Here is a 13,678-nt window from a genome sequence, read left to right as displayed (position 1 = left end):
CGTGGTGGTTTCATGATGCCCCCTCCCCGATTCCTCGCACTTTATTCTCCTGGGTGGTTTCAAACTACCCTCAGTTTCTCAGTGGCCATTTGTCATGTCCCTCAGGGGCTTAATGACTCAAAATCTGGGATCCTTCCCCTCTTAGACACCCCTCTTTCAGCTTAGAATTTGGGGAACCTATAGAGAAGTCACAGAATCCCATGAAAGGGAATGGGGCAGGGGACAGGGGTGTTTCTTCCCGGTGCAGGGTTGTGTCTTTGTGTCTCTGTCTCTGTGACTGTAAATCCTGCCCTGCCCCACTCCCAATAAAAGCTTTGGTGTACAGGCTCAGTTGTTCTTGGATGTGGAGGTCACAGGCATCCTGGTCCCCAGTCCCCTACTCCCTCAGATTGAGGAGTTCAGGCCTCCAGCCCCTCCTCCCTCAGACCCAGGAGTCCAGACCTCAGCCCCTCCTCCCTCAGACCCAGGAGTCCAGACCCCCAGCCCCTCCTCCCTCAGACCCAGGAGTCCAGACCCCCGTCCCTCCTCCCTCAGACCCAGGAGTCCAGACCCCAGCCCCTCCTCCCTCAGACCCAGGAGTCCAGACCCCAGCCCCTCCTCCCTCAGACCCAGGAGTCCAGACCCCCAGCCCCTCCTCCCTCAGACCCAGGAGTCCAGACCCCCAGCCCCTCCTCCCTCAGACCCAGGAGTCCAGACCCCCAGCCCCTCCTCCCTCAGACCCAGGAGTCCAGACCCCCGCCCCTCCTCCCTCAGACCCAGGAGTCCAGGCCCCCAGCCCTCCTCCCTCAGACCCAGGGGTCCAGGCCCCCAGCCCCTCCTTCCTCAGATCCAGGGGTCCATACCCCAGCCCCTCCTCGCTAAGTTCCAGCGGTCTCAGATTCCAGCCCCCTCGCACCCCAGGGCTCAGGTCAGAGGAGGGGTCTAGCCATGGGAACATGATATTTATTGGGTCTCAGACCTTGTTCTCTGATCACAGCGCAAGCATCTCTGTATATTAGACCCTTTATCTAGAGGACTACTGGGTAGCTAAGCATGCCAGGAGAGCAGGGTTTTCCCTCACTGCGGGGATGTGCAGGTCCGGCAGGACTCGGTGGGGCTTACACGAAGTTGTTGGGGAGCGTGGTTGGGGATAAGGCCTCCAGACACTGCGGGCGACCCACGCGGGGCGGCGGGGGCAGCTTTGGTGGCAGCGGAGGTGTGGGCGGGGGCTGCTTGGTGGCGATGTGGGAAGGGACCCAGGTATCCGGTGCATAAAAGTAGAGGTCGTAGGGGTCTTTCGAGGTGTCCAAATGCAGAACTGTGGGAGCAAAGGGGCGTGGTCATATCTGGGTTGACCCTCCAGGCCCCCTTGCAGATCATCTCCAGGGCCCCTTTTGTGCGGCTGACCAATCAGGAGGCCGGAGAGAGGATTCCGAATCTGCATTTGAACTGAGTTTTCAATAAAAAGGGTCGAGGCCGCTGCGGAAACCAGGAGGCGTGGCGTCCGAGCAGCAGCGGCAGGGCCTGCAGTGGAGGGCGGGGAGTGCAGGGCTCCGGGCCGCGCACCTGGAGGGGCAGCGGCGGGGCTGGCGGGGACCACCGGCTCTGGGCATGAAGCCGTTTCCAACCACATTGGGAGCGGCACTGGACACTTGTGTGAAATTGCAGACATTTAGGGGGCTGGACGTGGCCATGGAAGAGCCAGGGCTTTCATTGACCTTGGATGGGGGACTTGTGCTTTTTTGGCTGGGCGCCCTAAAGTGCCGGGAGAGACCAGGTTATGGAAAAGTGCAGGCATTCAAGGGGCAGGGCGCTCACCTGGTTCATCTCCGTCGTCCGGAAGCCGGTGATGTGCGAAGGGCCGGTGTCGAGCTGCCCGGCGGTGGAGACACCACAGCAGCACAAAGATGCCTATCAGCAGCGCGGTTCCCGCGAGGAACAGGCAGAGGGCCCCGCCTGCTGCTCCATGTGGTCGCCCCACCAGAGTCACGCCTGAAGCGGGAGACCAGCAATCTAAGCTCCTAACCCCCTCCTCTCTCAGACCCAGGGGTCCAGGCTCCTAGCCCCTCCTCCCTCAGATCCAGGAATTCCTGTTCCCAAACTCTTCTCCCCCAGACCCAGGAGTCCAGATCTCCAGCCCCTCCTCCCTCAGACCCAGGAGTCCAGGCCCCCAGCCCTTCTCCCTGGGACCCAGGAGCCCAGGGCCCCAATCTGTGCTCCCTCAGACCCAGGAGTCCAGACCCCCAGCCCCTCCTCCCTCAGACCCAGGAGTCCAGGCCCCCAGCCCTTCTCCCTGGGACCCAGGAGTCCAGGGCCCCAATCTGTGCTCCCTCAGACCCAGGAGTCCAGACCCCCAGCCCCTCCTCCCTCAGACCCAGGAGTCCAGGCCCCCAGCCCTTCTCCCTGGGACCCAGGAGTCCAGGGCCCCAATCTGTGCTCCCTCAGACCCAGGAGTCCAGGCCCCCAGCCCTTCTCCCTGGGACCCAGGAGCCCAGGGCCCCAATCTGTGCTCCCTCAGACCCAGGAGTCCAGGCCCCCAGCCCTTCTCCCTGGGACCCAGGAGTCCAGGGCCCCAATCTGTGCTCCCTCAGACCCAGGAGTCCAGGCCCCCAGCCCTTCTCCCTGGGACCCAGGAGCCCAGGGCCCCAATCTGTGCTCCCTCAGACCCAGGAGTCCAGACCCCCAGCCCCTCCTCCCTCAGACCCAGGAGTCCAGACCCCCAGCCCTTCTCCCTGCGACCCAGGAGTCCAGGGCCCCAATCTGTGCTCCCTCAGACCCAGGAGTCCAGACCCCCAGCCCCTCCTCCCTCAGACCCAGGAGTCCGGCTCCCGCCCCTCACCGGTCTCCTTCACTCTCTCCACCACGATGATAGTGTTGACTCCTTCACCTGGGCTGTGCCTCTGGGGTGCCCGCAGAGTGGCAGGGGCCAACTGATTGGGGGGCCCTGGAAGAGCAGGGGGACCTACAATCCGGGCTGAGGGAGGAGGCGCGTTGGACTCCTTAGGGCCAGAGTGCTGGGGGGCCTTCAGCTCAACCGTTCCTGGAGAAGCTGAAGTGGGTAATTTTGGGGAGTCGGGCTGGATGGCTGCAGGGCTTTCTGGTTTGGGATTCAGCGACAGCTCATTTAGAGCAGTGGCTTCATCCTTGAAGGGCGCAGGTGTTTCTGGGTAGAGACTAGTGGAGATTTGAGGGTCGGAGGTCCTGGGGACATCTGTTGCATTTTGGTAGTAGGTTGTGGGGAATTCTGTTTGGGAAATTTCGGTGGGGCTGGGATTGTGGGTTATATGGGATTCTGGGTGGGGGCTTTTAGAAGGGTCAGGATGGAGAGCTTGCAGAAATTCAGAGTTTGGGGACTCAGTGGAGTTGAGGTCATGGGTTTCCGGAGATTTGGGGTCAGGGGTCTTGGTAGGGCCAGTGTTTGAGGTCTCAGAGATTTCTGCCTGTGAGATTTCAGTTGCATTAAGTTGGGGAATCTCTGGGGATTCTTGGGGTACAGTTTGCATAAGGTCAGTGTTTGGGGTCTCAGGAAATTCTGGGCGTGAAGGTTTGGAGAAGTTAGGTTTGGGGGTCTCAGGGGACCCTGGGCGTGGCATTTCCGTTGGGCCAGGAGTGGGGGTCTCAGAAGAATCTAGGTGTGTCATTTTGGAGAGGTTGGTTTTGGGGATATCCAGGGATTCTGATATTGACGCTGTGAGTGAGTCAGCTTTGGGCGTTTCAGGAGACTGTGGGTGCGGGGTTTCCCGGTCAGGGTTGGGGGTCTCAGTGAAGCCAAGTGGGAAGGTTTCCAGGGAAACTGTATGAGGTGGCTTGAAAGGTTCAGAGTAAGGAGTCCCAGGAAATTCTGGGTTAAGGCGATCTCGTGTGGAATTTTCAGAAGGACTCTTCGGAGGGGAGGTCTCAGAGGGGTGGGCCAAGTCCGGAAAGCCAGAGCGCAAAGGCGGAGGGGCTGAGGGAGCGGCCTTGGACCTCAGGCCGGCGAGGAGGAAGACGAGGAAGAGGATCCGGCTGAACGATTTCATAGCTCTGGGAGATACCTATAGCTGCGAGGGGGAGCGGGAAGGAAGGGGTTAAGGCCGAAGGCTCCCAGGAGCCCCGCCCACTCCTGGAGGTCACGCCCACTGGCCCGCAGGTGGACCGCGTCCGACCGGGGCCCAGTTTGGCGCCAGGGATGGGAGGAGAACCCAATCGCAAGTCCCTTGGAGGCTGTGGGGCGGTGGCCGCGGTAGCCAAGGGAGACTGAGGCGCGGGGCTTCTTGGGAGTCGTAGTTAATCTCCTTATCTGTTTCATCGAGGGGTCCTAGAAAAATTGGGAAAGAACGATACCTCTCCAGGCTCCCAGATCTCCTCGACTTCGACTTTGGAGGGTGTCAGGCCTTAGAGGGGACGTGGGATCTCCTTCCTCTCCGAGGTCCCCCGGGACACCTCGACTCAGCAGTTGTTTACACTACAGGAGGCTACTAAGGGCTGAGGGCTGGACTCATGGATTTGAGGGAGGAGGGAGACGTTTGGGTTCTGGGTTAAGAAAGTTGCTGGGGGTTCAGATTCCTGGGTCTTGCAGGGTGAGGGGGCTGAGGTTCCTGGCTCCTGGTTCTGTAGGGAGGAGAAGGCTGGTAGTTCAGATGCCTAGAATTTTGAGGGAGCAAGGTCTAGGGGCTGGATAACAGGGGTGAAAGGAGATAAGAGGCCTTGAGCTCTTGGTTCCTGAGTTAGAAAGGATTTGGGACCTCCGAGTCCTCAGGGTCTGGAGGTCTGGGCTCTGCAGAGTGGAGGGGTTAGGACTTGAAGATGAGAGCTTTGGAGCAGGACTCTCAAGTCTGTTATTGAGGATGGAGCTAGGATTTCAGCATTGCTGGGGCTAGTATGGGCAGAGAAGCATAGGTCTGTGGTCAGGTGGAGGTGGAGGCAGCCTACACATCGATTGGACAGGCTTACTTGAGGTCCTGGGGTCTCTTACCTGCTCTGGTGTCCAAGATAACAGCAGATGAGCAGAGCTGGATGCAGAGAACAGTGAATGTTACAGAATGGCTCTGGGCAGGGCGGTGAGAGGTAGGGTCTCAGGGGCACACAGGTGATGCAACTGAACCCCTCCCAGGGGATCCTGGGAGCCTAGCGACAGACTTAGACTCTTAAAGGGACAGAAGTAAAGGACATTGTCTCTGGGGTGGGGAAGGGAGTTAGAAACTGGAATGATCTACTGGAGATGTGGCCCAGTCAAACTATCTTTTTGAAACCAGTGGTCCTGGTCCTCTACCCTCTCCTACCTGGAAACCCAGGGGTCTAGTTCTCTGGTACCTTCCTATTTCAAGTCCCCTAAGTTGTACCCCACAGCTCCCTCCCCCTAGACTCAGAACTCCAGTCCTCTACCTCCTTCCTTCCTCAGATCCAGGAATCCAAGTCCCTAGCCTCATCCTCTCCCAGAACACAGGAATCTGGGTCCCTGTCCCATCCACTCTTAGACTCAGGAGCCCAAGCTTCTGCTACCACCTTCCTAGGAAACTAGGAGCCCAAGTTCCCACATCCCAAATTGCTACTGCTCTGTAGGACTTCCAAGTTTTGCCCATCTTCTCCTCACTTGCTCCTCTTTTTAAAATTATTATTTTTTGAGACAGAGTCTCTCCCTGTTGCCCAGGTTGGAGTGCAGTGGTGCAATCTCAGCTCACTGCAACCTCCAACTCCCGGGTTCAAGCGATTTTCCTGCCTCAGCCTCCCAAGTAGCTGGGATTACACCACACCTAATTTATGTATTTTTGTAGAGAAGAGTTTCGCCACGTTGGCCAGGCTGGTCTTGAACTCCTGATCTCAAGTGATCCACCCACCTCGGCCTTCCAAAGTGCTGGGATTACAGGTGTGAGCCACTGCACCCGGCTGAGGCCCCTCTTAAGAGTCAGCGTGGGCTGGGCGCACTGGCTTATGCCTGTAATCCCAACACTCTGGGAGGCCAAGGCGGGCGGATCACGAGGTCAGGAGCTCAAGACCAGCCTGGCCAACAGTTTGGCGAAACCCCTGTCTCTACTAAAAATACAAAAATTAGTCACAAGTGATGGTGGACACCTGTAATCCCAGCTACTAGGGAGGCTGAGGCAGAATGGCTTGAACCTGGGAGGTGGAGGTTGCAGTTAGCCGACATGGTGCCATTGCACTCCAGCCTGGGCAACAAGAGCAAGACTCCGTCTCAAACAAACAAACACAAAAAAAGAGTCAGTGTGAGGAGGACTGGGCTTTAATCTTAACAGCACCCCCAAACTCCTCCCAGATAAGGATTTAGACACATCCTCAGGGCAGCTCAGGAGCCCTATCTGTTTTCCCCTCTTCACTCTCTCTCTGAGGCTTTTCTGATGTTGTCTGTTACTTTTCCTGTCCTCACACCCCTGCCACACGTACCCTTTGCCATTTCTTGCCTTTTCCCCCCTCACCATCTCACCCTCGGTCTTTCTGGGCCTCTCCCTGCTGGATTTATCTCTGGGCAGCTCCGTCCAGGCCAGGATGTCCTTCCATTGCCGTCTGTCTTTCTGAGAGCCTTTTCTTTCTCTCCTCCATCTCCGTCTGACTGTTCGTTTCCATCTCCTTTGCTCTCTTTTCTTGTTTTCTTCCTTTTCCTTTCTTTTTCCGTCGTTCCCTTTCTTTCTATTTCTTCCTCGGCCACTCTGTCTTTGTCCTTCTCTTTGTGTCTCTGTTCCTCTGACGGTCCTTCCGCCAGTCTCTATTTTTAGCCCTCTGACACACCCCCTGTGTCCACCTCTCTGTCTGTCTGTCTCTCCCCCTCCCTCGTCTCAGGTCCAGCTTCTGGTCCCAATTAGTTGGTGGCGGCCAAGGCAGCGGCAGGTCCCCCACCCCCGGCTCCTCATTACCGCTGGCGGCTCCTAATGAGCCTGGGGAGGGGGTGACCCCGCGCCCCCGGCCCCCCGGCCTGCGTCACTGCCCGGTGCGGGGGCTGCGGAGGCGATATAAGGGGGCTGCCAGCATCGCTGCCCGAGACCACTGCGCGGTAGGGGACCGTGCGGGAAGCTGGGGGTGGGTGCATGGTAGGGCCGGGGTTTCTGGGCCGGGATGCAGCCCCACTGAGCCCCTTTCTGGTTCACAGGTGATGGAGACCCGCCAGGTGTCCAGGAGCCCTCGGGTTCGGCTGCTGCTGCTGCTGTTGCTAGTGGTGCCCTGGGGCGTCCGCACTGCCTCGGGAGTCGCCCTGCCCCCGGTCGGGGTCCTCAGGTAGGTGCCAGGGCCAGAACTCCCAGGGAGGGGTGGGGACCTGGAGAAGTGGGAAGAGAACCAGAGAGAAAGGGGACAGAAGACCCAGAAAGAGGGACAGAAGCCCAAAGAGAGGGCGACCGAGACCCAGCGAGAAGACGGAGACTAGGGGTGGTGGAGGGCGGGAGGAGGGTTTGGTGGTGGTGGTGGTGCGGGAACGGACAGAGAATCAGCAAGGGAAAGACACACAGAAAGATAGATGCCGAGAAAGGCATGGAGAAGGCTGGAAAGGAGCCGATGCAGAAATGGATTCGTTCTTTGAGCAACGTTTAGTGGGTTCTTGGTGTGCGCCTGGCCATGTGCTGAGCGCTGTGGGCGGACAAGTGCATCAGACTCGGTCTCAGTACCCGGGGAGTTTCGAACCTGGTGAGCAGAGAGACAGAGACCCACACAGAGAACGAGACAGAGGGAGCCGGACCGACCCACTCCACCGACGGGGCAGTAATAGGGCTTCAAGTTAGACCGCGGGGAGGACAGGCGGCGGCGAGCGCGGATCTGGACGCGCGGTCACCGAGTCTCTCCACAGCCTCCGCCCCCCAGGACCGGCCTGGGCGGATCCCGCCACCCCCCGGCCGCGGAGGAGCCTGGCGCTGGCGGACGACGCGGCCTTCCGGGAGCGCGCGCGGTTGCTGGCCGCCCTCGAGCGCCGCCACTGGCTGAACTCGTACATGCACAAGCTGTTGGTGTTGGACGCGCGCTGAGCGCGCCGCCTGTCCCCATCTTAATAAAGACCCTGCCGTGCGCTCCGGACTGCGCCTCGTTCCTGTGCGACCTGCGTGTGCGTCGGGTTGGGGGCGCAGGGCTGGAAAGGTTGGGGTAGAAAAGAGACAGAACTCTGCGTCGGCCACTCTGGCATCTCTCCCTTCAGTTCCCACTCTATTTTCTTTCCTCAATTCCGTTTCTCTGCCTCTGTCTTTGTCCAGGAAGCTAGCTTCTTTCCTATTTCTGGATCTCTGCTTCCCTACCGCCCCCCACCTCCGCTCTGTCCCCTCCTTTCATTCTGGGTCCCTGTCCCTCCCTACCCCCGTCTCTGTCCCCTTCTCTGTTTCTCTGTAATCTCCAAGGTCTCTGCCCTCCTCTGTCTCTGCCCCCTTCTCTGGGTCTCTTTCCTCTCTGGGTCTCTTTCCTCTCTGGATATGTGTCCCCGTCTCCCTGAGTCCTTGCGGGTATCTCCCCTTTTACCCTCTTGGCTTTCTGGTCTTCTGAGAATCTCTGCCTCCTCTCTCTATTCTCCTTCTGCCTCTGAAACTCTTCCTTTCCTTCTCCCTCACTTTCTTTTTTCCTTTTTCCTCTGCCTGACTCCTTCATATCTTCCTTTTTTTCCTCCGTTAGGTTTCTATCTGTCTCTCCACCAGCTCTCACCTTTGCATTTCGCTGTTCCTCCCTCCCATCACTTCCAGACTTCTCCCCAGGCACAGTGGAAAGATCGTGGGCCCTGGTGTGAGGCAGCCCTAGCATCCAAACCCAGGGTCCTCCAAATCTAGCTGCGTAGTATTGAGAAAGCCTTCTTGACGTCAGTCTCCGTGCCTCCTTTTCTTCATCTGCTACGAGGATCCAATAAGCTATCCTTCATAAGACTTCAGCACAGCGCCTGTCACGTAGCAAAATGCTTTTTTTTTTTTTTTTTTTTTTTTTTGAAAAGGGTTTCCTCCTCTCACAGCAGCCTCCAGCGATTTTTTTTTCAGGGTTTTCCGACTTCAGGTCTCCTTCTCGGGAGACCACCGGGGCACCAGGCTGGGGCAGGAGAAGAGGAGAGAGGAGCAGGCGTCAGGCTCCAAAAAGGACAGGGAAAGGGCGGGGAGATACCTGGGCTGCAGGTGAAGTGAGAAAAGAGCCAATCAAAATCTGTCTCTCTCCCGGGAGGTCCAGCCTGCCCTTCAGCTCCGCCCTCAAGGGTAACCATGGCAACCCCATGGTCCACAGAGGGCCAGATCTGCGCGTTTGCGGCGCCGTTCGTGCGGACCGCGCTCTCATTGGTTTAAAGAAGAGGGTGGAGCTGGCCGCGTCTGCTGCGCGGGAAGCGGGGCCGCCGCATGTGGTTGGCAAGGTCTCCCAAAGTTTGCATTTTCGGGAGGCGGACCGAGCCCTAATTGGCCCTTGTACTGTGGGGGAGGGACTGTTTCTCTGTTGTTCCAAATAACAAAGGAAAGACTGTATTCCTCAAAACTATCTGGAGTTGGCCTAATTTTACAAATAAGACTGAAAGTCAGGAGGAATTTTCCTAAGTTGTTAGAGCTACTAAGCGACAAAAGGATAACTGGAATCCAGGTATGTGCAATTTCAAAAGTCTCGACTTTTCCATTACTCTCATGGAGAAATGGAATTAAAATGTTAATGAGCAGTTGCTATATAGCAGGCACTCTTCTAAGTGCTGTGCTTGTATTAGCTCTTTTAACCTCACAACGACCCTATGAAGAGCCTCCTCCTGTTTCCCCGAGGGCCTGGTAACTGGGTACTGGCCTGGTCTCTTCCCACACTCTATTTTTTCCCTGATCCGTTTCTGAACATTTGAGGTTTTTTTTTTTTTTGAGACGGAGTCTCCCTCTGTCACCCAGGCTGGAGTGCAGTGGCCGGATCTCAGCTCACTGCAAGCTCCGCCTCCCGGGTTCACGCCATTCTCCTGCCTCAGCCTCCCGAGTAGCTGGGACTACAGGCGCCTGCCACCTCGCCCGGCTAAGTTTTTGTATTTTTAGTAGGGACGGGGTTTCACTGTTAGCCAGGATGGTCTCGATCTCCTGACCTCGTGATCCGCCCATCTCGGCCTCCCAAAGTGCTGGGATTACAGGCTTGAGCCACCGCGCCCGGCCATTTGAGGTTTTTGACCAAAATGGTGTCTGGAACCTCCTCCCTCCCCACTCTACTCTCAAGCAAATTCAGCAGTCCCCGCAGCTTCCGCCACCACCCACAGCTGACAACACCCAGACCCCCTTCTCCAGCCTGGGAGCACAGAGCTCAGGACTCCAGCCCCTAAACGAACTGAGCCTTTCCCTGAACTCACTCCTTATCATGGGTTCCCTATCTTGGGAATGGCTCCACTGTCTCCTAGTCACTGGACCAGGTCCCAGGGGTTGTCCTTGTCTTGCCCCTTTCGCTATCCTTTACAGCTTGTCAGTCTCCAGCCTGGTCCCTCCCGCCCTGCCCTGGCTTTGCTCTTCCCTCCTCTCCACCCGCATGCCCTGCCTCAGGCCTCATTCTCTCCTACCTGGACCACAGCCCCAGACTCCTCCCCACCTGCTGGCCTTCATTCTCGTCCCCTTCATTCATTCATCTCCTCCACAGGCCCCGAACCTCTTCTTCCCACCCAGAGTTCTGCCTTCCCTTGCTCACAGCCGTTTCACGGGCACTGGGGAATAAAGTTCAAGCTGGTGTTCAAATTCCTTCACGGCCTCTTGCCTACCTCTCTTATTTCCCACCACTCTGTAACCTTCAATCCCTTCCCGACTCCAAATCTTTTTAATTTTTAATTTTTATTTTAATTTTTATTTTTTTTTAAAATCCAGCAACAGGATGCTGCCCATGGCTCTCCACACACACTGGTCTCTTTCCCACCTCTATGACACCCTCCCTGGGCCCCTGCTGACTGTAAACCAAACCTTACCCATCTTTCAAGACTAAACACAAATGTCACTTGTCTGGAAAGAATTCTGTAACCTTCCAGCCGAATCAGTTGACTGTATTCCTCAAAACTATCTGGAGTTGGCCTAATTTTACAAATAAGACTGAAAGTCAGGAGGAATTTTCCTAAGTTGTTAGAGCTACTAAGCGACAAAGGATAACTGGAATCCAGGTATGTGCAATTTCAAAAGTTAGGATGCAGTTAGGACTGGGTCAACCTAGGCTCCTACCCATGGTGGGGTGGCAGGACAGAGTCAGGATCCTTTTGCAGGAGGGCAAGGCAGAGGTGTAGAGAAGGTAGGAAGGAGAAAGAGATCAGGGAGAGGAGATATCCTGGAGCCCTTCAAAGCAGCCTGGCGATGCGTGCCAAGGCCACTCAGCAGCTGCACACTGGTGGTGGTGTGTAGGTGACTCTCAAAGTGTTTTGTTGGGTCCATGCCCTGCAGTGGTTTTCAGTGTGAAGGAGGTGTGTGGCAAGGCACTTTTTTTTTTTTTTTTTTTTGGAGACGGAGTCTCGCTCTGTCACCCAGGCTGGAGTGCAGTGGCCGGATCTCAGCTCACTGCAAGCTCCACCTCTCGGGTTCATGCCATTCTCCGGCCTCAGCCTCCCAATGGGACTACAGGCGCCCGCCACCTCGCCCGGCTAGTTTTTTGTATTTCTTAATAGAGACGGGGTTTCACCGTGTTAGCCAGGATGGTCTCGATCTCCTGACCTCGTGATCCGCCCGTCTCGGCCTCCCAAAGTGCTGGGATTACAGGCTTGAGCCACCGCGCCCAGCCTGCAAGGCACTTTCAAGGTACCCAGTCTCCGCAGAGGTACTTGACCTCCCAGGTCTCCCAGGCTCCCTTACAGTTAAGGGTGGTCACACCAAACAGTCTGGCTAGCGAAACAAACACAAGTCTGCTGGTGGCTCTGGGCAGGCAACTGCTTCTCTTTTATTACGAGTATGATTTGAATGTACCCACTGCACACGGAGGCTACTGCCTCTCTTTATAAAAAGGAAGGGAAAAGTTTCCGTCTCCCGCAGATGTGATGTAGGAAGCTACAATAGCCAACTCCTGAGCATGAGGGAGGGGACAGGAGAATCACTGAGGCCCCGACCCTGAGGCAACGAGACTTAGCTGTGTGCCCACAGCTGCCCTTGCCAGGCTTGTTTTGTGAAGGAATAATCCTTAGTGCTTAATCCATTACTGGGGAGTTTTGCTATTGTTAAGAAATGTCAACATTGGCCGGGCGCGGTGGCTCAAGCCTGTAATCCCAGCACTTTGGGAGGCCGAGACGGGCGGATCACGAGGTCAGGAGATCGAGAGATGATCCCGGCTAACACGGTGAAACCCCGTCTCTACTAAAAAATACAAAAAACTAGCCGGGCGAGGTGGCAGGCGCCTGTAGTCCCAGCTACTCGGGAGGCTGAGGCAGGAGAATGGCGTAAACCCGGGAGGCGGAGCTTGCAGTGAGCTGAGATCCGGCCACTGCACTCCAGCCTGGGTGACAGAGCAAGACTCCGTCTCAAAAAAAAAAAAAAAAAAAAAAAAAATGTCAACATTAAAAAACTAGCAGACTTCACATAAAAACCCAATACAGGGATGTGGATCCCCTGTACTGTATCTGGTGCAACACTGGACTAACAATGGGGATCTGAGTGGAGAGAGGGCCGGGGGATTTACTGAGCTAGACGCTGCTCTGAGGGGCAAGTGGAGCCTCTCACACTGGAGGGGGCTGGAGGTAGCAGAGCTGGAGGTGGGGCCAGGTGGGAGGTGGGGACGGGCCCAGCAGCAGGACAGAGAGCAGCAGCAGCAGCAGCAGGCCCAGGACCGGAGCTGGGATCAGTGGATGTCGAGTGACCCTGGTGGGGAGGTGGGAGAGCGTTTAGGGGAGGGTCCGGGCAGCCCCTGCTCTTCCCAAGGTCAGACCACCTTCTTCCTTCTGGAGATGCCTGGGGGCACACCTGAGTCGCTGTGGGGGCAGGCAGAGCTGGCCCCAGGGCCTCCTCCTCACTGGGACCAGCTCTTTCATCACAGGCACCAAGGCTTGCTGGAGTTCCTGCTGCGCAGGCCTGCTGGGGGAAAGGAGGGAATCACCACTGGGTTTTTCCTTGTCCCCAATTTCCCTCCCGGACCCCGTGGGTCCTATTACCTCTCTGGAGGGCTTTCTGGGATGTCTCCAGGGCGAGGGTCTCCTAGAGGCATAGGGAGATCAGCCTGGGAGGACAAAAGAGATTCATTTGAAGCACTGGGTTCTGGACTGAGAGGTCCTCAGGTCAGCCCACTGGACATAAGCGACCACACAGAAGGTGGTGGAGCTCAGGAGTTAAGTGAGTGCACTTCTCTGAGATGCGCTGCCAGGTTGGGTTCCCAGTTCTGCCAGCCTCTGGCTGAGGGTCCTTGGCATGTCACCACACCTCTCTGTGCCTCTCTTTCCGCATCTGCTGGCCAGGGATGTCCCCACCTCATAGGGTTAACATGGTGACTAAATGAGTAAGTGTGGGGGAAAAAAAAGGTGGGGGCAGTAGCTTGGACAGCGCCTGGTACCTAGTGAGTGCTCCGTGTCTGTGTGAGCTATTCAATATCATCACCTCCATTTTCCACTGGATTCTGGAAGTATGTAAGCTCTCCGAGGGCAGAGACCACATCTACCACAGGTGCCCACCCCTGTGCTGGCCTCATGCAGAATCCTGTCTTCCTGCCTATGCCAGAATCAGCAGACGCTTTACTAATTAAAAACACGCCATTATAGGCCAGGCGCGGTGGCTCATGCCTGTAATCCCAGCACCTTGGGAGGCTGAGGCGGGCGGATCACAAGGTCAGGATATGGAGACCATCCTGGCCAACATGGCAA

General features: G+C 56.8%; 4 protein-coding genes across 8 annotated transcripts in view; 1 reads left to right on the top strand and 3 right to left on the bottom strand.

Moving 5' to 3' along the window:
- The window catches only part of RPL13A (ribosomal protein L13a), a 75,608-nt gene extending 69,221 nt beyond the window's left edge, over positions 1–6,387 (bottom strand). Inside the window, exon 1 of the mRNA XM_050771581.1 lies at positions 6,384–6,387. The gene's annotated coding sequence lies outside the window, so the exon portion shown is untranslated. The remainder of the gene's footprint in view (positions 1–6,383) is intronic.
- Positions 927–6,877, bottom strand: GFY (golgi associated olfactory signaling regulator). Of its 3 annotated transcripts, XM_050771511.1 has the most exons (6): positions 6,401–6,877; positions 4,934–4,970; positions 4,303–4,569; positions 2,819–4,019; positions 1,798–1,971; positions 931–1,297 (listed from the first exon to the last, which is right to left on the bottom strand). In XM_050771511.1, exons 4-6 carry the CDS (start codon positions 3,996–3,998, stop codon positions 1,098–1,100), a joined length of 1,554 nt encoding a protein of 517 aa, XP_050627468.1. In that variant the 5' UTR covers positions 3,999–4,019; positions 4,303–4,569; positions 4,934–4,970; positions 6,401–6,877; the 3' UTR covers positions 931–1,097. The 3 variants fall into 3 exon arrangements, with proteins under 3 accessions (XP_050627469.1, XP_050627468.1, XP_050627467.1); XM_050771512.1 differs by lacking the exon at positions 4,303–4,569 and having other exon boundaries at positions 927–1,297; XM_050771510.1 differs by lacking the exon at positions 4,303–4,569 and having other exon boundaries at positions 2,819–4,276.
- An 87-nt stretch (positions 6,878–6,964) lies between these two features.
- On the top strand, positions 6,965–7,979 carry PTH2 (parathyroid hormone 2). Its single transcript, XM_050771596.1, has 2 exons — positions 6,965–7,185; positions 7,751–7,979. Exons 1-2 carry the CDS (start codon positions 7,064–7,066, stop codon positions 7,923–7,925), a joined length of 297 nt encoding a protein of 98 aa, XP_050627553.1. The 5' UTR covers positions 6,965–7,063; the 3' UTR covers positions 7,926–7,979.
- A 4,398-nt stretch (positions 7,980–12,377) lies between these two features.
- KASH5 (KASH domain containing 5) overlaps positions 12,378–13,678 on the bottom strand; it is a 31,015-nt gene continuing 29,714 nt past the window's right edge. For 2 of the 3 annotated variants that reach the window (XM_050772427.1, XM_050772425.1), the window contains 3 exons: positions 12,977–13,041; positions 12,789–12,899; positions 12,378–12,686 (listed from right to left, as the gene is read on the bottom strand). In XM_050772427.1, coding sequence (XP_050628384.1) covers positions 12,545–12,686; positions 12,789–12,899; positions 12,977–13,041 — 318 coding nt within the window. In that variant the 3' untranslated portion in view covers positions 12,378–12,544. The remainder of the gene's footprint in view (positions 12,687–12,788; positions 12,900–12,976; positions 13,042–13,678) is intronic. The other variant, XM_050772426.1, reaches the window with a different exon arrangement.

This window comes from Macaca thibetana, chromosome 19, assembly GCF_024542745.1.
Source record: "Macaca thibetana thibetana isolate TM-01 chromosome 19, ASM2454274v1, whole genome shotgun sequence".
NCBI classification, from domain to species: Eukaryota; Metazoa; Chordata; class Mammalia; order Primates; family Cercopithecidae; genus Macaca; species Macaca thibetana.
Note: the sequence above shows the minus strand (reverse complement) of the source record. Positions and strands in the feature narration are given on the sequence as shown.

Coding starts and splice junctions, on each gene's coding strand:
- PTH2 (XM_050771596.1), top strand. CDS start 7,064: ATGGAGACCCGCCAGGTGTCCAGGAGCCCTCGGGTTCGGCTGCTGCTG. Junction 7,186..7,750: donor CCCCCGGTCGGGGTCCTCAG/GTAGGTGCCAGG, acceptor GTCTCTCCACAG/CCTCCGCCCCCCAGGACCGG.
- GFY (XM_050771512.1), bottom strand. CDS start 3,998: ATGAAATCGTTCAGCCGGATCCTCTTCCTCGTCTTCCTCCTCGCCGGC. Junction 1,972..2,818: donor GGAGAGAGTGAAGGAGACCG/GTGAGGGGCGGG, acceptor CTCCCGCTTCAG/GCGTGACTCTGGTGGGGCGA. Junction 1,298..1,797: donor GGACGACGGAGATGAACCAG/GTGAGCGCCCTG, acceptor TTGCTCCCACAG/TTCTGCATTTGGACACCTCG.